The sequence below is a fragment of the Motacilla alba genome, chromosome 20 (genome assembly GCF_015832195.1).
Source record: "Motacilla alba alba isolate MOTALB_02 chromosome 20, Motacilla_alba_V1.0_pri, whole genome shotgun sequence".
Lineage (NCBI taxonomy): Eukaryota > Metazoa > Chordata > Aves > Passeriformes > Motacillidae > Motacilla > Motacilla alba.
In genome coordinates this window covers 7,806,624-7,833,088 of record NC_052035.1, presented here as the reverse complement: position 1 = coordinate 7,833,088, position 26,465 = coordinate 7,806,624, and the positions used below count along the sequence as shown (strand labels likewise).

At 57.2% G+C, this 26,465-nt stretch overlaps 1 protein-coding gene across 1 annotated transcript; it reads left to right on the top strand.

The window, feature by feature from the left end:
* Positions 1-6,188: 6,188 nt before the first annotated feature.
* DNMT3B (DNA methyltransferase 3 beta) lies at positions 6,189-25,807 on the top strand. Its single transcript, XM_038159122.1, has 21 exons — positions 6,189-6,299; positions 6,986-7,062; positions 7,479-7,761; positions 11,277-11,403; positions 12,092-12,195; positions 13,298-13,381; positions 13,864-14,064; positions 15,183-15,341; positions 16,097-16,204; positions 16,737-16,878; positions 17,226-17,354; positions 17,765-17,809; positions 18,349-18,428; positions 18,675-18,787; positions 19,167-19,350; positions 19,592-19,676; positions 20,241-20,386; positions 20,540-20,630; positions 20,837-20,985; positions 21,626-21,711; positions 22,849-25,807. The coding sequence occupies exons 3-21, from the start codon at positions 7,657-7,659 to the stop codon at positions 22,988-22,990; spliced, it is 2,280 nt and encodes a 759-aa protein (XP_038015050.1). The 5' UTR covers positions 6,189-6,299; positions 6,986-7,062; positions 7,479-7,656; the 3' UTR covers positions 22,991-25,807.
* The last annotated feature ends 658 nt before the right edge of the window (positions 25,808-26,465 follow it).

Below are 26,465 nucleotides of genomic sequence, written 5' to 3'. Positions count from 1 at the left end.
GCTTCCCTTGAGCAGGAGCAGGAGCTCAACAGGATCCCAGTATCAGTGTGAACGTGTCTGATTCATTTTATCAGGGAAGGTGTTCCCTGTCTGTCGGGCCAGAGGACAGTGTGTAAAAACCTTTGGGGAAGGTAAAACCTCGACAGCCCACAGGTCTTCTGGTTCATTACTGACACTTGCAATTGCAAATGAGAATATAGGAAATTTTATAGTGTTTTCATTGTGAGACTATCCCAGCAGTGGTTTATAAACAAGGAGATAAGCAGCTAAGTACCACTAATGATGGGGAGTTAAGAGATATTTCCTGGTTGTCTGGCTGGAAATAGCTTCCAACTTCCTTTTCTTCCCCCTCTACCTCTCAGACCAGCTGGCAAAGTTTCTGTTTCATAGATCCAAGGTGGGACTGTGCACCTCCTCGATTTTTGGGGTGAAAAAATTTGATCCTAATTATTTAGGACACCTTTAAACAAGGTAGATTTTTCATATTGGAACAATATATTCTGTATTAATTTCTGTGGTGAACCGTCCAAGTCAGCATGTTTAAACCATGGGAAATCTTTGCATCTAAAAATGAGTTAATCTGAACTAAAACTCCTCCACGGAATGGGATGCAGGGGGTAGCACTGGATACCAGTACGTGTGAACACAGAACTCCTCTCTGGCTTTAAAATGCTGCATACAGCCCCATGCAATTTTTCCCAAGTGTAAATTAGTAGTTGCAGTTAATTATCGCACATTTTCACAGCTACCTCATTTCCCCCTTTACCCTGTGTCCCAAAACTTGAAACCAGGCAAGAGTCAGTCAGCCTTCTGCCTGGTTTGCAGCCGAGGTCAGCCGTGCAGGAGCAGTGTGAGGTGGACCTTTCGGGGGTGATGCTTTAGGGGCTCATTGAGGCAGGAGCAGTGTGAGGTGGACCTTTCGGGGGTGATGCTTCAGGGGCTCGTTGAGGCAGGAGCAGTGTGTGGTGAACCTTTGGGGGGTGATGCTTTAGGGGCTTATTGAGGCAGGAGCAGTGTGTGGTGGACCTTTCCTTCCCCGTGCCTTTCGGGGGTGATGCTTTAGGGGCTTATTGAGGCAGGAGCAGTGTGTGGTGGACCTTTCCTTCCCCGTGCCTTTCGGGGGTGATGCTTTAGGGGCTTATTGAGGCAGGAGCAGTGTGTGGTGGACCTTTCCTTCCCCGTGCCTTTCGGGGGTGATGCTTTAGGGGCTCATTGAGGGCGGTCTGGGTGCGAGCGTGTGCGAGCACGCCGCAGGTTCGGCAGGACGGAGACGCCAGCGCTGCTAAACGATTTCGCAGGCAGCGAACCAAATTCTTGAGGAAAGTTGAGTGACGGGATCCAAGAAGAAGAGTCTCGGCTGACGTACGTGATCACAACATCCTGTTCAAACAATCACCAGGAAATTCGGTGGTCCTTCCTCCTGGGCTATGAGCTGACGGCAGTGTGGCATGCGAGCGCCATGAACCCAGCTATGGCACGGGCGGCTCCGCGCTGCCAGAACTGACTCAGTTCTCAAACCAAGAAGGATTTACTCGAATAAAAGAGCAGGTTGCAGGGTGATGACCGTAGTTATGGGGGTGTCTGGCGGGGGATGGTGCTCAGCGTGCCGGGCAGAGCCCCAGGGCTGCCGTAGGGGTGCAGGCAGCCATCAGCCCATGGGTGCTCCTGCCAGGCCATTCTCATGCAGAGCGCGTTGCTGATGGACTCATCAGAGCTGAGGACAGGCCAAGGGCAGCGGTTTGGAGTTGCAGGTATGTGTCCTTGTTCACCATGAATACCAAAGTAAAACCACAGCCAAAAAGCAATAGGGACACACACACACACACACACAGAGAGGAAAAGTCTGAAAATGGTGCTCTCCAAACGGAGCAGAAGATGCGTGCGCCCTACTTGAGATGCATTTTCCAGCTTCATTTCACACGTCAGACTTGAAAAGCTTCCTCAGCACTTGGAGAGTGTTACCCCGGGAAGGGTCCTAATTATGTGTGCCCTAGAGATCACATCCTGGGGTGTCTCCATCCTGTTCTCTGATGCCATTATCCATGCCAAGGTATCCCAGCCCTTTACAGTTGCTCCCATGTCAGCCTTGCAGCTGAAGTGGGGAACGTTGCCTGCATTTGCCAGCCTGAGAAAGGCCCGGAGAAGGCGAGAGTGTGAAGAAGCCAGGTGGGCTTTCATCCAGCTGGTCAGAGCCCACCTGCTCTCTGGGTGTTCTGACCACCTGCAGTGTCTGCCTTGGGCTGGAAGCCCAAGAGAACTAACAGAACATCTCTAGACACAGTCTGAGGGAGGCTGTGACTCCTCCCAGCTGCCCAGCTGAAACTTCCAAGGAGTAAGTTCTGTTCCCCAGGATAAATGAGATCTTTGAGCCCAGGATTTCAGGTTTTTTTCAGCAGTTTAATGCCCCATCACTCTCCTCAGCCTTTGGTCCCAGGCAGACACTGCTGCAGGAACAGCTAGCTGCCAGCCTTTCCTGCAGAGGTGGAGCAGGGCTGGGAGCTCCACTGCTGGGCTCTGGCACACTCCTGCCTTGCAGCCGCAGGCAAAACACTCCCTGTCTCCACCAGCTCCTCTGCTCCTGAGCAGGGACCATAATCCCTGACCCGGGCAGGCAAGAGCAGCTCTGGACCTGGCATGGAGGGAGGGGGCTCTGCCGGCAGCCACCCCCTGGGAGCAGCGTTCCTCTTGATAAAAGTATATGTGCTGAGGAGGGTGGTTTGGGGAGGCCTCGTCACTTCAGATTAGGCTGTAGCAGGCGTATCCTGTTTTCTAGGAAAAAGAGGATTTTGTGGCCAGCTTTGTTAGAGAGGCATTGAAGATTTTTCTTTGTGTGCCTTGGCGTTTGAAGTTTGCAGGCAGTAGCTGCAGACTTTCTAGATGTTCTGGTTATACGGATGACACTTATTTTTAACCTTATTTTTATTAGAGGTTTGTATCATGTGGGCCTGGCCAGCCCACAGGAAGGGCTAGAAACTTCTTGTAGGAGGGATAACATTTCCTATCTCTGTGAAAACAGCAATTCCCCCCAGATGTGAAAAGCTAGCCCAGCTGTAAGGCAGGCTGGGGCTGTATTCCCACATGTGGCAGCAGGATGAGGCTTTCCCACAACAGGAACAGACCTTGCTTCCAGCAGCCAGAGCCCTGCTGAGTGGCACAGCTCTCCCTGGACTCAGGAGAGGTGCCAGGAACAGATCTGCTCTGGGGAGCCGTGGTGAGGAGTGGCTGGCTGCTGAGAGCTGTGATGGAGCAGCACTGGTGGAGCTGGCGGGGAGGCAGGCGGCCAGCGCAGGGCTGGGGTGAGGGCTCAGACAATGAAGATACTCATGGAAGAGGAGGAGACATCCCGTGGGACGTGCTCTGATGGGGCCTTGCAGTGAAGAATGCTGTGCAGTGAGAATGATATTGCTGTGGGCTGGGAAGGAGCCTCTGAGCTGTGCGTTCAGCAACATGGGAACCCCAAAGCCTGAACGCAGCAGGAGCATCGCTGCCGACCTCGGTGGAAAGAGAAGTTCCTCCTGCTCTCAGCCCCAGCGTGCAACTGTCCAAGCTGATTTAGTGGTGCTGGTGCTCCTCCTTGCCTGCAAGAAGACTAAGCAAGTGCTCAGCCATTACTGGGACATGGGAATCTGGGACCCACAAGATCCAGGGGTGACGAGGTTACACTGCTGACACCTGTAGGTAATGACACGTATTTATTTATTTATTTATTTATTTGTGCAGGATCTCCTGCAGGAACACTGCTGTGATACATGGAGTAGGTCCCAACTCACCCTTGAGTGCAAAGCAAAAGATGGGAGGTGGTGGCAGCCAGAGCAGAGCTCTGGGCGGGGGGTGGCATTAGTTTGCCTGGCCAGGGTGACAAAGGAGAATTTTAGGAAGAAATTAGAAGTGGGAGAACTGGGTGGACAGAGAGGAGCTGGGCCTGGTGCTGTACCCCAGGTGTATTTTAGAGAAGGCACTGGCTGATCGGCCTTCAGTGAAGAGAAGAATTCAGGGTGTGAAGAGTGAAGAGTTATGTGTGGAAGAGCTGGCATGGTTGCTGGGAAGCATGTGAAAAATGAGGAGTCACTTCCAGTGTGAATGGATGTTGAAAGTCCTGACTGTGTGACAGTGACAGGGAATGGTTCCTTCAGCTGGTCAGTCACTGGCTCCATGAATTTGAGATGCCAGCCAGCCAAAGGAGCACAGCCAGATGGAGGAATGGTTCTTGCTGGAATGACATTTTGCAGAAGCTGGGCAGCCCAGCCTTGCTGCAGATGGGAGTTCCTCCGTCATGGGCGGGGATGTGTCTGTGGCACAGTGTGCAGAGGACATGCTGCTTGTGCCCAGGGGTGCTGAGGGACCCCACAGTTCTCCCTCCCTGCTCACATGAGCCCTGGCCATGCTGCTGCTGCTCCAGCTCTGGAGTGGAGGAGCTTTGCCCACACAGCCGTGTCCCATCACTGGTCTATGCTGGAAAGCCACGGGGCTGCTGGGAAGCAGTGAGGGAGCTGCTTTGGTACTCTCCTGACAGAGGCTGCTGATGCCAGCCCTGGGTCAACAGGAGAGCTTGGTGCAGGTACCTGGAATGTGTGGCAGGAGCCTGGGTATAAAATCCTCTGTAAAGGTACCTTGTTTCCCATTAAATGACATACACATTCTCTTGATTGTTATGAAATAAATTCTCAGCATCTCTCTGTGGTGTGTGTAGCAGAGACAGAAAAAGGATCAGGCTTTGGCTCACTGTCTGCCAGAGCTGCTTTGTCTGGTACCAGACCTTTCCCACAAGCAGTTTGCAGAGCCTTGCTCTCCTGAATTAAATGATAACTGAGGGGCAGAGAGGGAAAGAGGGCGTTTCGGCTGGCGGGAGATTGATGGCAGGTCAGTGAGGCCAACAGCAGCAGGAAGGTTTCCGTAGAAAGGGAGAGGAACCCGTGGATGCTGGAAGGGCTGATTCCACCCTCACAGTGCCCTGGAAACTCTCACGAGCACAGCTCTCAAAAGCATTTCCCTTTCCTTAATCTGGAGAAACAAATGGGAGTAAAATTATTTGTTTGTTTTAATCTACTCACCCGAGCTGCAAATTGGCTTTCGGTTTATGTGGTACATGTTTGTTTGAATGGTGATGTTTAGTATCCCCAGGGGCTTATTCAGAGTGGGTTTCTCAGCTCCTCCTGTTCACTTGCAGAGCATTTTTTACATTTGCTGCCAAATTTTTCATGCTTGTGTTCTGCAGGGGTGGAGGTGTGGTTTGGGGGAACGTGCTGTACAGGCCTGGGGCTGGTCCTGCAGATTTCAGACACTGTGGCTAACTAAGATTTCCTCCTGACCTTGAAAGCTCATTTCTATCACACCAGGATAATCATATTCCTTTTCTTACTGTTATACCCTTTTCTGCTGAATCTAGAAGTAGTAACAGGCAAGCAGGGAAGATTATACCCCACGTGGACTCCGGATGCTTTGTCTGGGGCAGGAGAGGCGCGGGCTGTGTCCCTGGCCCCGGGACAGCCCTGCAAGTGTCTTGCCTCTGGACGGGAAAGGGAAAGCACAAACAAAAACCGAATGTAAAACTTGTGAGGCTTTGTCTGCGGGGTTGTGCTGCGTGGGGCTGTGCAGGGCGCGGTGCTGCTGGAAACCGGTGGGCAGAGTGGTGGCTCGGTGGGCCAGGGCTCTGCCCGGCCCTGGGGTGCCGAGGGAGTCTCCTCTGCCTCGGGGATTGAGCTGCGTGGGGCTCCGAGGGCCGAGCCCCGGAGAAATGATGAACCCTGGGGGATGCTGGACAGTGGAGGTGATACCAGGACGCCGGCGGGTACCAGGGGGTGGGGAGCCCCGGTAGGGTGTGAGACTCCGGAGGAACGTGGAGCCTCCGGAGAGGGATGCTGAGCCCCGCGGGGGTGATGCAGAGCACCGGGGAGGGTATGCGGGGAGCCGAGGCAAGGGGAACGTGGGGCGCCAGGCGGTGGTCCCAGGCGATGCGGGGCAGTGGATGGGACACATTGGGGCACCGGGGGGTGTGGAGTCGCGGCGGGGGAGGATGTGGCGCCCCGGGGGATGCGGGCCCTGGGGGAATGCGGGACCCCGAGGGCTGCGCGCCCGATGGGCTTGGGGGGCCTGGCGGGTGCGTGGTGCTGCGGGCCCCGCGCTCCCCTCCCCCGCCATGGGGCGGCGAAGGAGGAGGAGGAGGAGGAGGGGCTGCCCAGCACGGGCAGGGTTAAAGCGCCATGTAACTGGAGCGCGGGGCTGTCGGGGGCCGGCCGGGGCGCGGGCAGCGGCGAGCGGCGGCGCGGCCCCGCTGGACGGCGCGTCCCGCCGCGGCGCAGGTGAGCGCTGGACCGGGGGCACCGGAGGGTCCGAGCCGGAGCCGTGGCACATCCTCGTGGGCGGCTTTGTTGTCCGCGGCGGTGGCGGGGGACAATGAGGCGGGAGGGGAAGGCGGCACCGGGCGCACCGGAGCGCCGCGGCGGGAGCGCCCCGGCCGGTCTGGCGGCCCCGGTGCCCGGTAACCGGGGACTCGCGGCTTCGCCCCGGGGGCTGGGACAGGGGACAGGGGGTGGGCCCGATCGCCACTTGTTGCCGGCATTCGTCTCTGGGTCGTGTTGTAGGGATCGTTGCTCCCAGAGCTTCGGGCACGGTCGCCTAACTCCCCCTGGTCCCGCCCACCCCTCCGGTCCCGTTGCAACTTTGGGAGTTTCCCGCGGAAGCCCCGGGGGCGCGTCCCGGGACTGTCACGGCGGGGCCGGTGCGGGACCCCCCGCGACCCGCGGGGCCGGGCCGGGGCTGAGCCAGAGACTGGCGAGTGGTGGCTGCGGGGCGGGGGTGGTTCGGGGGGGCCGGGGTCTCCCTGCCCGGCCCGGTCGTCCCGGGCAGCGCCGCCTCCAGGCCGGGGGCACCGTGGGGAGCTGCCGGGGGTACCGGGACACGGTGGCGCTGCTGCCCCGGGCCGAACACCTTTGTTTTCCGTTCTCGGTCGGGGATCTGACAGCGCATCTTCCCTCTCTGTTGGCAGGAAAAGAGGTTCCCGGCGGCGCCTCGAGCGCGAAGCCTCCCCGGGACCGATCCGGAGGGACGGGGTGGCCGGAGCAGGTATCGACCGGAGGGCTGTGCTGGCATCCGCCTCCTGCCGAGCCCGCGGGGAGCCTCCGGGGAGGGGAGATCATCGGAGAAGCAGGAATGAACTCTTCCGAGTGGCCCCAGCGTGGGGCACGAGTCCCGGGAAGCCTGGAGAGGGGAGCGGCGGGGGGACTCCTGGGCGATGGGGCAAGAGGTGGTCCTGCACCGACCTCCCTCGGACCGGGAGAGGGCAAGGAGAGGGTGGCTGGAGCGTGCTGCCCTGAGCAGTACTAGTATTCTCCTGCCTCAGTTTCCAGTTTCCAAATTTTTAATCAGCCGAGGAGGAGTGAAGCCGGGTATCCCAGTCCCGCCTCTGGGACTGCTCGGGGCTGGACGGGCGGCCATGGGGACAGCGAGGTGTCATTTTCATCTTTGCTTCTCTTGTTCAGGAGGAGAATGAAGCGGTGACGACTCCGGACAGAAGACTGGCCACCTCTGAGCGGGCCGGGCCTCACCTGTGCGCCAGAGCTCCCAGAGCCGCCGGAGCCCCCCGCCCTGCCCGCAGCACCGCCCGCCGGCAGCCCCTGCCCCACGCCGCGGGGCTCGGCCCGGCGGGATCCCAGCGGGATGAACATGGTAAAGAGCCCGGAGCCGCTGGAGCAGCGGTTGGCGGGGATGGTGGCTGTCCGGGAGACGTCTCCAGCCTGGTCTGCGCTGGGAGAGGAGGGGCCGGTTTGTGTTTTGTTTCTTTTCTTTAACCCAGCTTTGCCGAGAGGCAGCGGGGAGAGCCGGGGTGGGCGCCGAGGGCTGCGGGGGGAGCGGAGCGGGGCAGGAGGAAACCGGGGGAAATGGAGGGAAGTGCCGGAGCGGGAGAGCAGAGAGGCCAGGCACAGGAAGCGGGCAGGGGGAGCCTGCCCTTCGCCCCCTGCCCTTCCCAACGAGCACATCTGCGAAATCGGCGGCTTTCTTACGGAACTGCCAACCCAGCAACTCCTTTCTTCCCAGGATTAGAGGGAAATGTTCGGTTTGGGGAGACTTAAAGGCCATTAGTGTGCACCACAGCCCAGAGCCAGCCCGGCCATTAGGGTCCTTTATTTCTTTTTGTTATTCAAACAGGGCTTGGGCGATGGCTCCATCCCAGCCATGGGTAAAGCTTCCCTCCAGCCTTTTGATATGCATTCCCCTGTCTGGAGGCAAAGTCCGAAACCTCCCCACCTCCTGGGGACATGCACCTGATAACAGGGCGGCCTCTTTTCCCAGCAAGGAAAACTGAAGCCAGCCTGGGCCAGGCTGGAGGAGCAGCCCCGGGAGCAGGGGCAGGGGTCCAGTCCAGAGCATGGCCCGGCCAGGTGAGCCCTGCCCTCTCTGCCAGGTGAGCCCAGCCATCCTGCCCGCTCTGCCCGCTCTGCCCGCGCCACGGTGGCCAGCAGTCGTGGCCAGGCAGGGACCAGAATTCTCTCGAAGCAGTTAATACTGTGGCATGGTCTTTAACCAGTTTGGCAAATCTTAAAGAAACTGGTATTGCAAAATGAGGGCGGGCTGTGGAATCAGCGGGTTCATTGTCTTCTCGGGTGGGATTTGGCTGCAGGGCACGTCCTGGTCACCAGGCAGTGCCGGCGCTGCCGCTGGTGCCGGGCTCTTGGGGAGCTTTCGGCAATGGAGCTGGAATTGTGCATTATTTGCCTAAAAATTATCATGGATTCCCGTCTGGAGTGCATGACTGTGGAGCACCCGGTGTGTTTGCAGGGCGCTGGGCAATGCAAACACTGCAGGGTTGGTCTCCCATGAGCCAGCCCATGTGAGGGCAGTGCTCTGTTTCTTATTATTAATGCCCTGAGTGCACATGTTGGTGTGTTTTTGTGAGGGGAAGTGAGGACAAAGAACCAAGCCTTCCTCCCGAGCAGGAGGGGGTGAGCTCACAAGGATGTGGCTCCTGCAGGGGACCCTGGGTGGTCAGTAGGCAGCAGGATGGGCTCGTGTGGCTTCAGCACTTGGTGCAAACAGCAGGAGAAGGGGTGGGAATTGCAGTCGTGCTGCATAGGTTTAGGATTTTGGGAGAGGCACTTTTAATGAGCAGTTTATGCCGTGGTCTGCTGTTCCCTTTCCCGTCAGAGGATCGTGATGAGATGTCCTCAAGTGATCCTGGCAGTGCAGCTGGAGAAGGGCACGGACCGAGCAGGGAGCTGACGTGCCTGTGCTCACGGCAGGGCCTGTGGCCCGTGCCATGGACCCACAGAGCTGTGAGCTGCGGGGCTCTGCTCTGCCAGCGAGCAGTTCCTTCCAAAGGGATAACCCTTTTCCCCCCACTTTATAACTGGAATAAAGGCCATGTGGGAGCTCCCTAAGCACGTGGCAAAGCTGAGCTTGGGGCATCAGGTGTTCAGTCCTGGCTGTGTCCCTGGCGAGACCTGGCCACTGTGTCACCTTAGGCCTTCACCTCCCCGGTGCTGGGCTGACAGGACACCCTTGCCTGGTGTGCTGGACATGAGGCAGTCCTGGGGCTGAGGAAGGAAAAGCCTTTTTCAAGTGCAAGTTTGAACTTCCTGGACTCAGGTTCCTGACAAAGGAATGAATGCAGAGGTCGTCTGAGAGTCCCAGTGGAGTTTTGTGGGTGCAGATGTTTAGGAGGGCTGGGACATATCCATGCCTGCTTCTGTCCTCTCTGAATCTTACCTGCCTCGTGCAGCTCCATCTCCTTGTACCCTCTGGCTCAGATCACCCTCATGCTGGGAGAGCAGCCTCCCTGTGGGGATTCCCAAGGGAGATTCACTGGTTGGTGAGTTTTGCTGGTTTTGGTGGCAGCACTGCTGCCAGTCCTGGCTGCTGCTGCTCTGCAGCACTGTGGGCTGGGGAGGGGAAGCAGACCAGGAGGAGCTGACCCTGACCTGGCTGTGCTGTGCTGTGGTGGATTCTGCATCCTGGAGCATCTGGGGCCATGTGGGACCATCCGCCTGGGCCGGGGGCAGGCGGCGAGTCTGGGCAGCTCCCAGGAATTGTTTGCCGGGTCTGGGAGCAGATGTGCTGCAGCAGAGGGATTTCTGCACACACAGCTGTGGGGGGCTATGCAGCGTCTGATGCCATTCCTCTCCTCCTCCCTTTGTCCAGGGGGGAGGCAGTATGTGCACCGAGGTTTCTGCCTGTGGAGGTGGGCGCTGGACACCTGTTTTCCTTTGTGTTTCAGTGTTAACAGGTTTTTAACTCTGCCCTCTTCATCCAAAACATCAAACTCCAACTGGTCTTTGTTTGTCGGAGGTGCTGACAGATGATTTCAAAGCAGAAATCTCAATTGTTAGGGCAGTGGTTGGAGGCGACGCAGAACGAGAGTGACACAGAAAGAGTGGTGGGCTGGAGTTGGGGTCTCTCTGGGCCTGAGGGGGGTGTTGCTTTGGCTTCCTAACAGGGCTGTAGGTGGGCAAAGCCCTGCGAGCTTCTCAGCTCTTGAATTACGTGCTGCTGAAATGACTGTGCTGCTGACGAGGCAAGTTGCAGCACAGACCCGTAGCCCGGCAGTGAGGCAGCACAGTTCGTGGCATCCGGGTGCCTCTGGGAGAGCTGGGAGCTTCCACTCCAGAAAACAGGAGCCAGGGAGGGCACCCGAGGGAAGGCAGCAAGCAAGGCAGAGCCCCCTGCTCTGCCCCTTCACCCTGGGACAGGCCAGCTGAGGCCAAGAGCAGGGGGCAGGAGGAGTTTTCTCCCTCGGAGAGAGTTTAATGCAGGCTCCAGGACTTTGCCCCCCATGGCAGGCCGCCTGCCTGTCCTGCTGCTGCAGGAACAGCCCACCCACCTCTGGGCGTGCTGGGCAGCTGGAATACAGGGAGGCTGGTGGCCCAGGGGTGGGCTCTCCCCAGGGGTGGGCTGGCCCCAGGGGTGGGCTGGTCCCTGCTTTCTACAGGGTGGCCGGGAAGTGCAACTCCCCTCCAGACAGGGTCTGTCAGAGCGAGCTGGGGCTCGGCAGCTCCGAGCCAGCATGCAGATGTTGGGGGAAAACCTGCTGTTCCCTAGGGATAAGTGGGTTGCATCTGGGACCTTTTTCAGATGAAGCTGGTTGACCTTTAGGGCCACCACATTTGTGTGGAGGTTATGTGCAAGTGCTGTTTATTTCCCAGGACCTTTAGTTGCATCTCCAGTCAGACCCCTCTGCTAAGGGCACAAAGTTAAAGCTGGCTCAAGGACCTCACTCTGTCTGCTCTGCCCTTCCCGGGGCTTCCTTGCACGGCTGAATTTCCTTTCCATTCTGGCTTCTACAGGCGACCATGAAAAAGGACAAGAGCCACGGGCAGGATGAGGCAGACTGTAGGGCAAAGCTGATCCTCCTCAATGGGGACAATGCACCTGGCGTAGTCCTGGAGGCGAACGGGAAGCCCAGCACTCCAGGTGAGGGTCACCACGCTGAGCCCAGAGTGCTCCCAGGATGCAGAGGGCTGGGGATGTCACAGCCTCTGTCCCAGGCCTTGCTGGAGATGAAGTGCTGTGGCTGTGGCCAGAGTGCCCCCACTACCCCACTGGATTTCTGTGATCCAGGAGCACACCCAGGCCATGCTGTGGTTGTGGGAATGGGTGCCACACTGGGATGCTGGCTCTGCCCCCAATAGTTTAACCCCCGTGGAGTGAGGAAAGCAGGGGAGTCCCTCCAGCCTGAAGGGTGCCATTGACCTGAGGGGCTGCATTGCTGCTCCTTGGATTCTCCAGTCAGGGTTCCCAAATCCCACCTCTTGGATTTCACAAGGTCCTGCTTTAAATGACCTAGTGACAAGCCTAGAAGAGCTGGCATGTGGCCTCCTTGTGCCTCTGAGCTTTCAGGAACAAGGGAGTAGATAAGAATGTCCCCCTGCTTGCTGTTATTCCCTCCCAGTTTTAGGGACAGGTGGGTGATCTGGGGCTGTGGTGCCACAGTGGGGAGCCCTGGGGACACCACTTGTCGCTGCCTCCAGCCACGATTCTCCGAGATGAGGTTTTGGTGTCTCCAAATTGTGATGTGGGAGCAGTGGGAGGCTGGGGCATGCAAGGACGTGGCCAGGTGGGCTCGCAGAGCCTGAGGCTGCTCTGTCCTGTCCCTGCACAGATTCCAGGGGCCTGGGGCTGCTGCCCCTGAAGAAGGAGAAGGACAGCAATGGAGACCTCTCCAAGGAGGATCTGGCCTGGCCACTCGATCTGCCAGTGCAGAGGGTAAGTGAACACCTAGGGTGCTTTTTGGGGGCTGTCTGTGGGTGGCGTCTGGTGCCAGGATCCTCGTCTCTGTCCCTCTGGGCTTGTCTTGTGTTCAGTGCCAGAGGAACAGTCCAGTGATGAGTGCAATACTCACAGTAATGTTTTGATTTTTAAATTTCTGCTTCTCATGATACAGCAGTGGGAAGGGGTGGTGTTGGATGCAGCAATGCCCTTCACATGTTGCAGCAGCCTAATAAAATATGCTGTTATTTTCTTTAAAGTCTTGGCTGTATTGATACACTGAAGCATCTCATGCCTCCCACTGTTGGGGTGAGCTGCTTTTAGCTGCTCTGGGGCTGGACCCCAATTTCACCCACCCTCTTTTGTTGACTAGGTTGACAAACCTCCAGGGTCTGGAAGCGTTTTTGTCTTCTGGCTTTATTGTTTTGAATTAGAATTAATATCCAAGGTTGGAGATCTGCCTGAGATGAGGCAGCTTCCAAAAGAAAGAGCCAGAAATCCAGTGGGTGAAAATTGATCTTTCCCACTGTTTAGTTTGGGGGCTCTTCACTGCAAAATCTCATTTAATTTTGAACCTCTGTTATGCTGGGTGCAGGCAACAAGTCTGGGCTGGACTGTAGCTCTGACCACCAGGGAAAGGCTGCCCTGGGTGCAGCTGCAGGGCTGCTGTGGGAGAGAGCACCCATGGGGGTGTGAGAGCATGCAGGGTGTGTAAGTGGGTCCGTGCCTGGGATGGGTGCTCTGCCGTGGTGTGGTTCTCCTGACATCCCCATCCTCACAGCTGTGGCTCCTGCTCTCTCTCTCATTCTGGGCTGCAGCAATGGGGCTCCTGAGCCTTGCAGAGATGCTGTGGAGCAGAAAGTTGCCCAAAGGGGCTCAGCACAAGGCGCCTCCAGCATCCATCTGTCTCCTCTCACTTTCCCCAGGGCACTGCCTGTGGTGCTCAGCCCCATGAGGCACAGACTGTCCGTGTCCCCATGTGAGGAGGGCACCCATGCTGTGGCCCCCCTCTGTCCTGGTAGCAGGTGCAACCCTGGGGCAGGGCTGGCTGGGAGAGCAGCCTCAGGCAGAAGCCCCCACCCTCTGCCTCGTGTTTCAGGCAGGGCGGACGCGGCAGGAGATGCAGCTCAAGGACCCAGCACGCAGTGTGGAGCCTCTCAGGGACCTGCCAACTCCTGTGCGGGTGAGGGTCTGGCAGGGCCAGGGCTTCCCTGGGGCTTCCCTTGGGCTCCAGGGACTTGCACTGCTGCTGTGCCCTGGTCAAGTGTCTTCAGAGATGGTGCAGCCTCCCCGTGCCTCAGTTTCCCCTGTGAAGGGGTGTGTTTGTGATGTATTTTGCCCCTGCTATGAAATGGGTTTGTTGAGCACCCTGAGGTGGATTTGGGACAGGAAAATGGGAGGGGGCAGTGGTGCTCCATTTGCTCTGGGTCTGGCAGGTAGAAGCAGAGCAGTTCTCCTGCTGATGCCCCCATTAAGGGCTCTCCTCTATTCATGGCTGCAGTGGTGCCCTCACTCCCTGGCTGCCCCTCTCTGATCCCAGCTGCAGGGCTGGGGGATGACACGGGGCTGGGTGTGATGTGGGGAATGGGGGTGATGGGGGGCAGGTCTCTGCTCCCCCTGTCCCTGTCCCTGCTGCACTCACGCTCCTCTGCCTCTGCCATGCAGAGCTCCAGGCGTCGCTCTGCCGTGCCCACACCCGTGCCCACACCCGTGACCATCGACCTGACAGAGGAGGACTCGCAGGACTCATCCCAGAGCAGCAGCACACTCTCGGGTAGCAGCTCCCAGGAGGGGCAGAACGGCTCTGCTGACCTGGGGGCCGAGGAGGCAGAGAGCAGGGACATGGGCATGGCGCTGGAATACCAGGTACGGAGGGGCTGAGCTCTGCTCCTGCACCCAGGATGGTGCAAGGCAAGGATGAACCTCTGTGACTTGTCCCAAAGCAAACTTGCAAACCTCAGTGCTGTTTCTCCTGCCCACCCTTCCCTGCGTGCCTAAGGGTGCCAGGCTGTCTCCATCTATCAGGCTTGGATGCTTTGGGGACCAGCCCTGCCAAGCTGCCACTGGTGCCACACGTGGGCCCCCCGAGACACACATGAGTGTGCTGTGTGCCGTGCCCTGCTCAGACAGGCAGTTGCATGTGCAGAAAACATTTCTGTCGGGGATGCTGGAGAGAACCAAAGCTGCTGGGGCTGCAGAGCAGGATTTGGCGCCTGCGGGCTGCAGGGCAGGGCCCCAGACTTGCAGGAATTGGGCAATTGCATCTTGCTGCATAATTAAGTACGTAATTGCAGAACAAATCTGGGAAGGAGGGCTCTGCAGGCAGAGAGGTGACTTTTCTCCGTGTGAGGTTCCTTGCTGTGCACAGCACCCAGCGTGGCCTGTAACAGGTCACACCAAAATTCTTGGCTCTTTTTTCTTCTCTGTTTTCGCTCTGCCACATTTCCTGCTCTCCCCAGCAGGAACAAGAGGAGGGTGGGTGGATGTCCTCTCCCTGGGGTGCAGCCACACAACACTGAGCTGTGAGCCCTGTGAAGGGGCTGCTCTGTGCCAAGGAGGAGCCTCATCTGCTGAGGGCACCCAGGGAACAGCCTGGGTGCAAGGCTCCCCGTGTTTGCAGAGACCCTGGCAGGGCAGGCAGGAGTGGACACGCTCGGGGCCCGGTGCCAGGTGGGCTGTGCAGGACGGAGCATGCACCACGCTGTGTGCCAGGCACGGGCTCAGCATGGGGCTGGCACACACAGAGCTCCCCACCAAGCTTCAGCATGGATCAGGGCTGGGATACAGCCCTGCCAGGGGGCAATGGCCTGGCCCTGTGCTTGAGGGAGGGGTGTTGCAGTTTTTGGAGATCACTGCACTGAGGTTCTCCATGTGTGACACTCATGGCGACACAACAGGGCTGTCCCCTGTGCTCCAGGGCTCTCCTGCACAGCTGCCCAGACAAAATGGGGAGTTTTGGCTAATCTGTTGTGTTGTGCTTTCAGGATGGGAAGGAATTTGGAATTGGGGAGCTTGTCTGGGGAAAGATCAAAGGTTTTTCCTGGTGGCCTGCGATCGTCGTCTCCCACAGAGCCACGGCCAAGCGCCAGGCCGTCTCGGGCATGCGGTGGGTGCAGTGGTTTGGAGACGGGAAGTTCTCCGAGGTAAGAGAGAACTTAGACTCTGTTTTGGCCCAGCCCAAAACACCCTTCCCCTCACGTTCCTGCCCCACTCCTGAGGCTGGCTGTGGGGGGTGGATGTGCTCCTGCAGCCTCCCAGGCGTCCCCTCCCAGTGTTAAACATGGCCAGGCCCTGGCAGGTACTCATGGCTCTTGTGCCTGTAACTCATCACTGGTAGGTTGGTGACAGCATCCAGACATGGGGACATCTGCCTGGCCACTTCACAGGGTTTCATCCATGCTCCAGAGCGTCCCCTGTCACTGCCTGCCTGGGGAGGGGTGTCCCCTCAGAGCCCCTCACAGAATCAGTATCCTGAGTTGGAAGGGACCCACAAGGATCTTTAAATTGCACTCCTTCCCTGCACAGGACAGCCCTAAAATCCCACTATATGCCCGGGAGTGTCATCCAAGCACTCCTTGAGCTCTGTCAGGCCCCTGCCATGACCACTTCCCTGGGGAGTGTGTTCTAGTGCCCAACCCTGAACCTTTTCCTATCTCCAGTGGGGATACCAACCCCTCCCACGCTGCAGGCAGGGGGAAGTGCTGTGCTGGTGTCACGCCAGCAGTGCCGGCAGAGGGTGCAACCCACCCGTCCTTGTCACGCTGCTGCTCTTGGCAAAGCTGCCACTGGCCTTCCTCCTGTGGCCACAGTGCTGGAGCTGGGACTGCACGGTGCTGGGGGGATGTGGCCCATCAGGGCATTCCCATCTCACAGGTGAGACCTTGGTGCTCTCTCCCAGGTTTCTGCAGACAAGCTGGTGGGACTGATGGCCTTTAGGCAACACTTCAATTCCTCAACATTCAACAAGCTGGTGTCCTACCGCCGTGCCATTTACCACGCTCTGGAGGTAACCACGAGGGATGGGTGGGTGGGTGAGGAGGTGTCAGCTGAACCAGCTGGGCTGGGGGGCCAGTGAGACGGGATGCAGTAAAACCCTTCTTTCACTGCTGAGATTATTTCCAAGGGCAGCGGCATGCTGGCCAAAGGTGTCCCAGGTCAGTGCAGGAGGCTCTTTGAAATGCAGACCCTCTTCTGCCTTTTCTTCCTGCCACTTGCCATGGAGCAGAATCTGGGCAAGAGCTTTGGCTGGCCTGTCCCTGCTTCTGGCTCCATTGGGGCTGGTGGAGGACAGATGGGCTCATTGCAGGGATGGAGGCACTGGGCTGTGGCCAAGGGCACACCCAGAGTGGGAATCCATCAGCTGTCACCATCCTGGGGCCACCAAGCCCTGTGTGTGTGTGTGTGTGTGTGTGTGTGTGTGTGTGTGTGTGTGTGTGTGTGTGTGGAGGGGGCCTGGGGCTGTGGCCCTGGCAGGCTGTGGCTGCTCCCCTGACAGAGATCACCTTGTCACCCTGTCACCTGCTGCCCATCCTCATCAGGTGGCCCGGAGCCGGTCGGGGAAGACGTTTACAACTGGCCCCAGGGAGTCACTGGAGGAGCAGCTGAAGCCCATGATCGACTGGGCAATCACTGGCTTCAAACCCCTGGGGCTCAAGGGACTGCGGCCACCCAAAGGCTCAGGTGAGGTGGTGGCATCAGCTGGCTGGGGGCCGGTGAGGGGCTGGCAGGGGCAGTGGCCACTGGGGGCTGGCCCCACCTGAGCCTGCTCACCCTGTGCTGTGGCCATGCCAGTGCCAGTCCAGTCCCAAGGGGATCCTGGGGCTTCTCACTGGGACCTCGGTGGCATTGCAAAAAGCTGGAGCAAAGCACCCTCCAAGCCCCATGGAAATCACACCTGGCAGAGCCTTGTGCCATGTGTGAAGACCTGGGTGGCCAGGAAGGGTCCTGCTGTGAGACCTGGCAGGTGGTGCCCTGGGCCAGTCCTGAGGCTGGAGGTTTGTCCTTAAGGAGGTTCCTTTTCCTTGCAGAGAACGGGGTGCTGAGGAATGGGACAGAGGAGGTGGTGTCCCTTGAACAGTGTCCCCCCACCAAGAGGCTGAAGACCTACCCCTGCAACAGCAGCAAGGAGCAGCGTGTGGAAGAGGACCAGACCCGAGGTAACCAAGAGAGAGAGCTGGGGAGTGGCTTGGCCTGGGCTGTGCACCCCAAGAGCACTGGGAAACCATTCTGGCAAAGGGCCTGGCTCTTTCCAGGAGCCATGAGCCTGGTTTCTGAAGGCAAAAGCTTTTGTGGTCTGGTGGTGCTGACTTGTGCCTTACAAGGCACCAGCAAACCCAACTGCAAGCCATGGGCTGGGCCCCACCAGTGGCTCAGCTTCGAGCATGACTGTGAGCTCTAATATCTCCATCAGTGGAAGGATGTGGGCTTTGCACCAAAATCTCTCAGTAGAGCTGGAGTAGTTCTAATGCAAGAAATAAGGCACCTGTAAGCAGAGTGAATTTAGAGTTTGTAACATAAGGAATGATAATGTCTTTTTTTTTTTCTTTTCCTTTTCAAATTTATAAAGAGCAAATGGTTTCTGAAGTTACGAACAACAGCGGGAAGCTGGAAGGTAAATGCTGGCCCTGTCTCTCCTTGGAAGAGCTGTGAGGTGCTGGGGGTGCCCAGCAAGGGTCATGGGTCCCTTTTTAACTGCACCATGTAGGATGGGGGAAAGTGCTGTGAGTGCAGGGTGCTGAGTGGGACAAGACAGGGTGCTGAGGGGCACAGGGTGCTGAGGGGGACAGGGTGCTGAGTAGGACAGGGTGCTCAGGGGGACGGGGTGCTGAGGGGCACAGGGTGCTGAGGGGGACAGGGTGCTCAGGGGCACAGGGTGCTGAGAGGGAGAGGGTGCTGAGGGGCACAGGGTGCTGAGGGGGACGGGGTGCTCAGGGGGTACAGGGTGCTGAGCAGATCCTCCATGGGAGCCACAGACACATCTGGATGCGGTTCCAAGGGCAGGCCCCATTTGGGTGCAGTTCTGAGGGCAGGTTTTATCCAGACATGGCTCCAAGGCAAGGCTCCAGCCTCTGCAGCCTGTGGTGGGGCACAAGGGGGCCCTGCTCTGGGTGCTTCCTGCCCTGGGTGAGAGCAGCTCTGTCTGTCCCACAGAGAGCTGTTTGTCCTGCGGGAGGAGGAACCCGGCCACCTTCCACCCACTGTTCAAGGGGGGCCTCTGCCAGACATGCAGGGTAAGTGCTGCTGTGCTGGGGCTGAGCCTGGGCCCAGAGGATGGGGCTGAGGCTGTGCCAGGTCCTGGCCATGCTGTGTCCCCCACACTGAGGGGCTGTCCCTCAGCATGTCCTCACCATCTTGGAACACTTTTGGATGTGCATCTCCAAAATCTGTACTGGGAATGGAGCAAAGCTGTGTTCTCTACTGTCTGAGCACAGCTCCTGATCCTCTGTCCTTCTCTGCTCCTGATGTCCTTTTGCTAGGATAGATTCCTGGAGTACTTCTACATGTATGATGAAGATGGGTACCAATCCTACTGCACCGTGTGCTGCGCAGGCAAGGAGCTGCTGCTCTGCAGCAATGCCAGCTGCTGCAGGTGAGCCCCGTGTCTCTGCTCCTGGGGCTGAGGGCCTGGCATCATTCCCAGGGAGCTGCAGGAAGCAGGGTCCTCCATGAGCCTGGGCAGGGGCTTTGCTTCTCCCCAGTTGGCTGCCATGCAGCATATCCCAACACAGCCTACTTGCCCTTACTGAGCCAGGTATCACCTGAATAAGCCCTGTGGAGGTTGGCAGGAGACTTACCATGCCTTGGTCACCAGTTTGTGTTAGCAGCCCTAAAAACCAGGGTAATGCCTGGAAAAATATCCTGTAAAATGGTGGGGACTCTGGTCCGTGGCAGGGGAGACTCCAGGAGAAGTTGGGATGACCCAAAGGGGTTGATGGGGTGACAAGCACAAGCTGTTGTGGTTTGGGCAGGTGCTTCTGTGTGGAGTGTCTGGACGTGCTGGTGGGGCGAGGGACGTCGGCCAAAGTGAAAGAGCAGGAGCCCTGGAACTGCTACATGTGCCAGCCCCAGCAGAGCCGCGGCGTGCTGCAGCGCCGGCAGGACTGGAACACTCGCCTGCAGGACTTCTTCACCAGTGACAAGGGACAGGAATATGTAAGGGCTGGGGGCAGGGAGCCTCATGTGCTGGGATGTGGGGAAGAGGGTCACTAAGGGCAGGGCGAGCTACCTGGATTCCCTCTTCCCTCTGCCTTGGTGTTGTTCACCCACCCTTTCCAAGGGTGCCAGGCTCTTGGTCCCGCAGATGCTCTCCTGAAGGTGGGGGTGCTGCATTCGGAGCCTCATGGGACAATGCAGCACTGCCAGGGCTGGGGCTTCATGGCTGTCTCCATTGCAGGCTGCACCCAAAATCTACCCAACAGTTCCTCCAGCGAAGAGGAGACCAATTCGAGTGCTCTCGTTGTTTGATGGGGTGACAACAGGTGAGGCAGTAGGGAAGCACTGCTGGGCAGGTCTTAGCACTGGGCATTGGGCATGAATCAATCCGTGGGCTCAAACCTGTCTCTAAAAGCTTGGTGGGGAAGAGGGAGAAAGCGGGGAGATCCCCCTCAGAAGAGGGATGAGGGATGGGTCTCCCTTTCCTGCTGGACAGGGTTGTAGACGAGGGGAGGATGGAGGAAGGGCATGGAAAGGGAAGGGATGGAGGGAAGGGCATGTGTGGGCACCTCACAGGTGTTCCTGCTGTGCCAAGTGTGATCTGGGGTGGCTGGTTCCCTTGAGAAGTCAGAACTGTGGGGACACCAGTAACCTGTACTCTGAAGTGCCTGAGGGCAACTGTTTGACTCAGTTCCCTCAGCGCTGGCATTCTGCTTTCTGGGAGCAGGCCTGCCTGGAAGAATGGGTCAAATAAAAGTTTACTCACCCCAAAGTGCTGTTTGACTACACCCACCTAGGACATCCAGGAGCAGCCACATCGAGCGGTGCTGACGAAGGAGACTTGGAGGCTAAAGAAAGCAGTGCCACCTCAGACCTCTGTCCGTTGGCAGGGTACACGGTGCTGAAGGACTTGGGCATCCAGGTGGAGAAGTACATTGCCTCAGAGATCTGTGAGAACCCCATCGCCGCGGGCAAAGTGCGGCCCGAGGGCAACATCACCTACGTGCACGATGTCAGGAACATAACCAAGAGAAATGTGAGCTTCTGTGGGAGCCTGAGGGACGTGGCACCACGGGGGCATGGGTGTCACCCCATCAGCTCTGGCACAAGCTTGTGCCCTGCCCCATCAGGGAGGAGAGACCTGTTTCTGTGGCATCCCCTAACGGTCTGGATTGTCCTTTCTCTGCAGATTGAGGAGTGGGGTCCTTTTGACCTGGTGATCGGTGGAAGCCCCTGTGATGATGTCTCCCTTGTCAATCCAACCAGGAAGGCGCTGTTTGGTAAGGCTGCTTGGCCTCTAATGGGCTGCATGCCTTAGGATGTTTCTGGGCCGTGGAGCCACCTTATGGGGGGCGGTTCAGCCCCAGGCTGTACTGGTGATGGGTTGTCTCCATACCCATCTTGGTGGGGAGGGCAGCCAGGCCCCCCAGCCCCACAGCCCGTGCCCCAGCTGGTCCCAACCTACTGCTTGGCTTTTTCCTCACAGAAGGAACCGGGAGGCTGTTCTTCGAGTTCTACCACCTGCTCAACTACGCTCGTCCCAAGGCAGGCGAGGAGCGGCCCTTCTTCTGGATGTTTGAGAACGTGGTGGCCATGAGGATCAACGACAAGAGGGACATTTCCCGGTTTCTGGAGGTAGGGATTGCTGACAGCTGTGGGAAAGGCATTGGAGCAGGTGACATTTGCTGGTCTGTGCAGGGTGTGCCGGGTGTGAGGGTCTGGCTGTGGTTTCCTGTGGCCCTGATGCTGGAAAACCCCCTGGCTGGTGCACATGCCAAGGAATCAAGTTTAGTCTTGGCTGTGGATCCTCCCCTCTGGCTTTCATCAGGTCAAACCCAAGCGCAAGTCCTCTGGGGGAGGGGTTTTGCCAGCATTGCAGAAAGCATCTGTTCCCAGCAATGCCTGTTATTTCTAGGGAGAGCGGGGTCAGGGACTGGGAAGGAGTTTTAACTCTGTGGTAGCCAGGATGGGTTGTGCATCAGCAGGGACCACTGGTGTGAAATCACCATTGAAAGCTGACAGTCCTGGTCCTGGTCCATGGGAACCAGCACTGAGCACCCTGTGATCGTCAACAGCTGCTGGTCGTGGCCTGGGAGCTCATGTGGCCACCCAGGCCATTCTCTGGTGTGAAACAGAGTTTGTGGGAGCTACATAATTTTCAGGATTTGCTGATGACTTTTAAGTCCCTGCAGGGCAGTGGGTAGGGCTGTCCATGCAGGAGAGAATCAAGCCAACATTTCCTCTAACTTTTATTTCCCCTCTTTTTGCCCCACAGTGTAACCCAGTTATGATTGATGCAATCAAGATATCAGCTGCCCACCGAGCTCGTTACTTCTGGGGCAACCTCCCCGGGATGGACAGGTAATCAGTCAGTCTGCTGTCCTTGGATCTCTCACGGTAGTTTTGGTTTGTTTTGTAGTGCCCATTCGGGTCTCCCTGGCTCTAAGCCCAGTTCCTGGGAGCAAGAAGCCACAGTTCCTGCATGGGGCAGCTTCCCTGCAGTGATGTGCACATGATAATTAATGCTCTTACTAATAAGCAATGATGAGACTGCGGGGGGAGAAGTGTAGCAGCATCCCTGCCTTGGCCCTGAAGGTTTTGGAGGGAGAAGCAATGGGGCTTGCTCAGGTATTGTGTGGTGGATCTGGCTGGGGATGCACACGTGGACTGCTTACTTTGGGGTAAGACCCAGGTTGATGTGGGGGTGCTGTATGGCAGCCCTGTGCCCCAGTCAGTGCCATGGTTGTGGGTTTATGGAGGGGAACTGAGTGGCTGCTGTGGCTGTGGTGGGTGGTGTGAGGGAGCTCACACCACAGCCAGCAGCTGCTGTGGCAAAGCATGAGTGCACCCTGCTTTACACTCCACACCCTGAATTCATGGCAAAACACAACAGAAGGACTGGGAGCAGATAAATCCAGTTACAAGCAGTCCATTAAACCAAGTATGTGTGACAGAACCTGAAGGTTTTTGCACCCTGGGTGCTTCTGGCCAGTAAACACAAGACTGAGGTTAAATACTTTTGCTTGCTTATATTTAAATTGCCAGTATTTGTTGGAGTTAACACTGAGCTAAAGGCATTTGAAAGTAAAATAACAATTCCAAGCCTTTGTCATGTGTAATGGCTGTTGGACTTTCATCTGTCTGATTGTAAGGGAAGTGCCCAGCCCATGACTCAGAGCTACTCAGTCCTGTCTCTGTGGAGTAGCCCTGGGGCAATGCTTGCAGAGGTGCTACTGAGCAGAGGCAGGCTGGATGCCCAGGCACAGGAGCCTTGCCAGGAAATCCTACGAGGTGCAGGGCACTGGGGATGGTGGGAAGCCACGGCCCGGTCCCATCCAGAACTGCTCGGGTGGCGTGGGGCTGGAGAGCCGGACCTCCTCCCCACAGCAGACTCCCGATGCTCATTGCCTTTGGGTGGCCTGGGAGCAGTGCTGCCCAGGGAAAGGGATTCCTGCTCCTGCTCTGCCTCACCTGCCCTCTCCTGCCTCTGCTCCTCAGGATCTTTGGCTTCCCCCTCCCCTACACGGATGTCTCCAACATCAGCCGCGGGACTCGTCAGAAGCTGCTGGGGGGATCGTGGAGCGTCCCTGTCATCCGGCACCTCTTCTCCCCACTCAAGGATTACTTTGCCTGTGAATAGCAAACGGAGCGTCCCTCGTCTCTCTGGTAACGAGGCACAGCACCGCTGCTGTGGCGGGAGAGGGACGGGCACGGCCACCGGGCTGCCAGGACCCCATCCCTCCCCGGGGACGGCAGCCTGGCCCCGCGGGAGAGCCGAGGAATGTCTGTAACCAAAGAACCTGGCAGGGCAACTTCTTTAAAGGGACTAACAGTGATACGTAGTATGAAATGATGGACGAAGCTTTAATTACCCAGCACACGAAGCTCTATGCATCACTGATGAGATGGGAGTCTCATCCTCCAGAGCATTAACTATTCCTGTTTAGCCTGGAGCTGGGAAGTCACCACTTGCTGAGCAGCCAGTGTGCGGGCAGCTGCTGGGGAGCTGCAGGCAAACCTGAACTACAGTGAATTGGTGCTTTTCCTAAACAAACAAAACCTCTGGAAGTAACTGCCAAAAAACCCCAAACCGTAGCAGCAGGTGTAAGGGACCCTGCTCAGGTTACACACTGAACACAGGATCAAGAAACCAAATCTTTTTTGTTTTTGTTTTTTTTTTTTTGATAAAATTTAATTTTGTTCTTTTAATGTCTGTTGCTGCTTTAAGGCATTACATAAGAATGTGGAGATTCCTAGACCTGAATGTAGCTGAAACTGAACTGTGAGGTGATAGAATTACTTTTCTAGCTAGAACTAAAGAAATATTGTTTTATATGTTTGGTTGTAGTTTACAAATATTCACTACTTCCTTTTTAAAGCATCTAAAACCTCTCCTTACATTTTAAAATCCTGCTGAATGGTTTGAAAGCTTACACAGTAACTGGAGCAGGGAGGATTTGGGCTCCAGGGTCTGTAAAGAAAAATATTCTTGGAGCATCCATTTCCCAAATGAATGTGGTATGTCAGCAGGAAGGACAGTGTAATGGTCAATGGCACCCTCAAATCTCAGCACCCCCATCATGTAGGATGTCATGAACCCAAGCAGTGGTGGCAGGGCATTCCTTCCAGGGAAAATCCCACCCAACCCTTGTGGAGTGCAGGGACCAGGAGTGCAGCACTGCTCTTGCCTGTGCCCATCTCATGGTGTGCACAGGGAACGGGACAGTGAGGCAGGAAAGCACTGCCACTGCTGGGGGCTCCGGGGCTGTACCTCTCCTCCCTGTGCATCCCTGTGCACACAGGTGGGATTGTGTGCCCAGCCCCAGCCTGGCAGCGCCCTGGGGGCTCTTGGGGCTGTACCCCCAAACTGGGAGCTCCTGTGGCCACCACTGTGCTCACTTTTGATTGCCTTCCTCTACTCCCCAGCTTTGCCAGAGTGATTGTCCTGCTTTCCATGAAGTCCTGGGCACGCTGAACCTGTGGCCAGCCGGAAGGTGCCGGTGCCTGTGGCCATTTCTGCCAGGTTTTCTGTAGCCACCAGGCTACTGTTCCAGCAGGCATCTCTGGGGATTCTGAATTCCAATGCACATTTCAATGCACTGAAACGACCCCCACCTTGGTCCCTCTGTCCTCCCGTACCTTTGCTGTTTTCCTGTCACCTGGCTCTGGATGAGCCCTTGGGTGCCTTCTCAAAATCATTCGGGTTCAAACCGTGGGCCAGCCCTCCACCCAATCAATGCCAGGCTGCCTTGCTCTCTTGCAGGGTGCTGTACAGCATCACTGGGGAGAACTTCTCTCCCAGCTCCTTCTACCTCTCCGGCACCCCTGTCCTTGTGGTGGAGGACAGCAGCCTCCCATTTTCCACCCTTGTGTGCAGTTTTCCATCCCAGATCCGAAAACCATCTTCTCTTGGTCTCCAATCCAAGGCTGTGCTTGGGAAGCAAGGGAACAGCAAGGGAAACCCAGGTTGTTTAAAGGCTTTTTCCCCCTGTTTTAAGTTGGAGGTTACTCTTAAGAGAGAACTCCTTGGGGGTTCATTCTCTGTGACTTGTTCAAGCCACATGCCTTAGTTAAGAAAACTGAGGGAAGCCAAGCAGGCTGGTCCAAGTCACTGCTGGCAGCTCCAGTGCTTGACAAGAGCTTGGGGACACGTAGCACCCTCTTGCCACCAGCCCCTGGGCTGGGAAGATGGCAGGGTGGGTTCTGTGCATGCTGGAGGTGTTTGGGAAGCCTTGGCATTGCCAGCGCTGCACCAGCTGCTTTTGGACTCTGCCAATCTGTGATCCTTACGTCCAGCTGGACCCCAGCCACAACACTAATTCCTCATCCCAGGTCCCTGCAGTCCCCGTTGGGAGCCCAGCGTGGGGCCTAGGGACAAACAACCATGCAGTGCAGGGCTCAGGGTGACAGCCACCCTCTGCTCTGATGGGCGTGATTTTTCCAGACTGGGTCAACACGTGCCCTCCACTCCATGGCATCCCTGATCCTACATACTCCAGATCTCACATCCTTTCCTATCTGATCAAAAGGAAAACAAATAAGATGAGGGAAAAAAAGGACTTGGGGAGAGTAAACAAAGATAAAAGAGGAATGAGAATTGTCTTGGCATTAAGCTCTCTTGATGAGAATTGTAGTAGACATGTCTTCCTTGAAATGTTTTTCCCTGTAAGAGCTGCCTTTTATTTTGAGTTTATAAAATGTTAAGGGAGGGGGATCTCAGAAATTCCTTTTTAATACTTTTTAAAGGTTTTTAACTCTCCCTGGTGCTATTTTTTTAGGGTAAGAATTTCTAACGTTGAACATGCTGCGGGTTTTTATACAATCTTTTAAAAATGAGAGAAATGTATCATTTTTAACACATTTCACAGTTTTTGTATCCTGGAGTGTGGAAACTCACAACTCTGCCTTGTCCACATGATTTCACTGGTTTCCATGTGGGAAAAAAAATGTCGACAGTTTACCATTTATCATGCCTGATTAAAAACGAGTATTTCTGTATGGCTGGACAGTCTTATTGGGTAAATAAGGGGGGTTCACAGTGGGAGGAGGGGCACATCCAGGGACCCAAGCTGCCCCTCTCCTGCTGCCGCTGAGGTGACACCAGTGACACCAAGGTGGCCGGTGCTGGTGTGCCAGGAGTGCTGAAGCCGTGTTGGGCTGTGCCGCTGGGTTTGGGGTCGGTTTGTACCACTAGGTTTGGGGCCAGGCTGTGCCATGGGTTCGGGACCAGGGTTTGGGGTTGGGCTGTGTTGGGGTTCAGGGCCGGGCTGTGCCGGGGGCTCAGGGCCGGGCTGTGTGGGGGTTCAGGGCCGGGCTGTGCCGGGGCTCAGGGCCGGGCTGTGCCCGGGTTCAGGTCCGGGTTGTGCCGGGGGCTCGGGGCCAGGTTGTGTCGGGGTTCAGGGCCGGGCTGTGCCGGGGTCCAGGGCCGGGTTGTGTCGGGGCTGAGGGGCGGGCTGTGTGGGGGTTCAGGGCCGGGCTGTGCCGGGGTCCAGGGCCGGGTTGTGCCGGGGTCCAGGGCCGGGCTGTGTCGGGGCTGAGGGCCGGGTTGTGCCGGGGTCCAGGGCCGGGCTGTGCCGGGGTCCAGGGCCGGGCCGTGCCCGGGTTCAGGGCCGGGC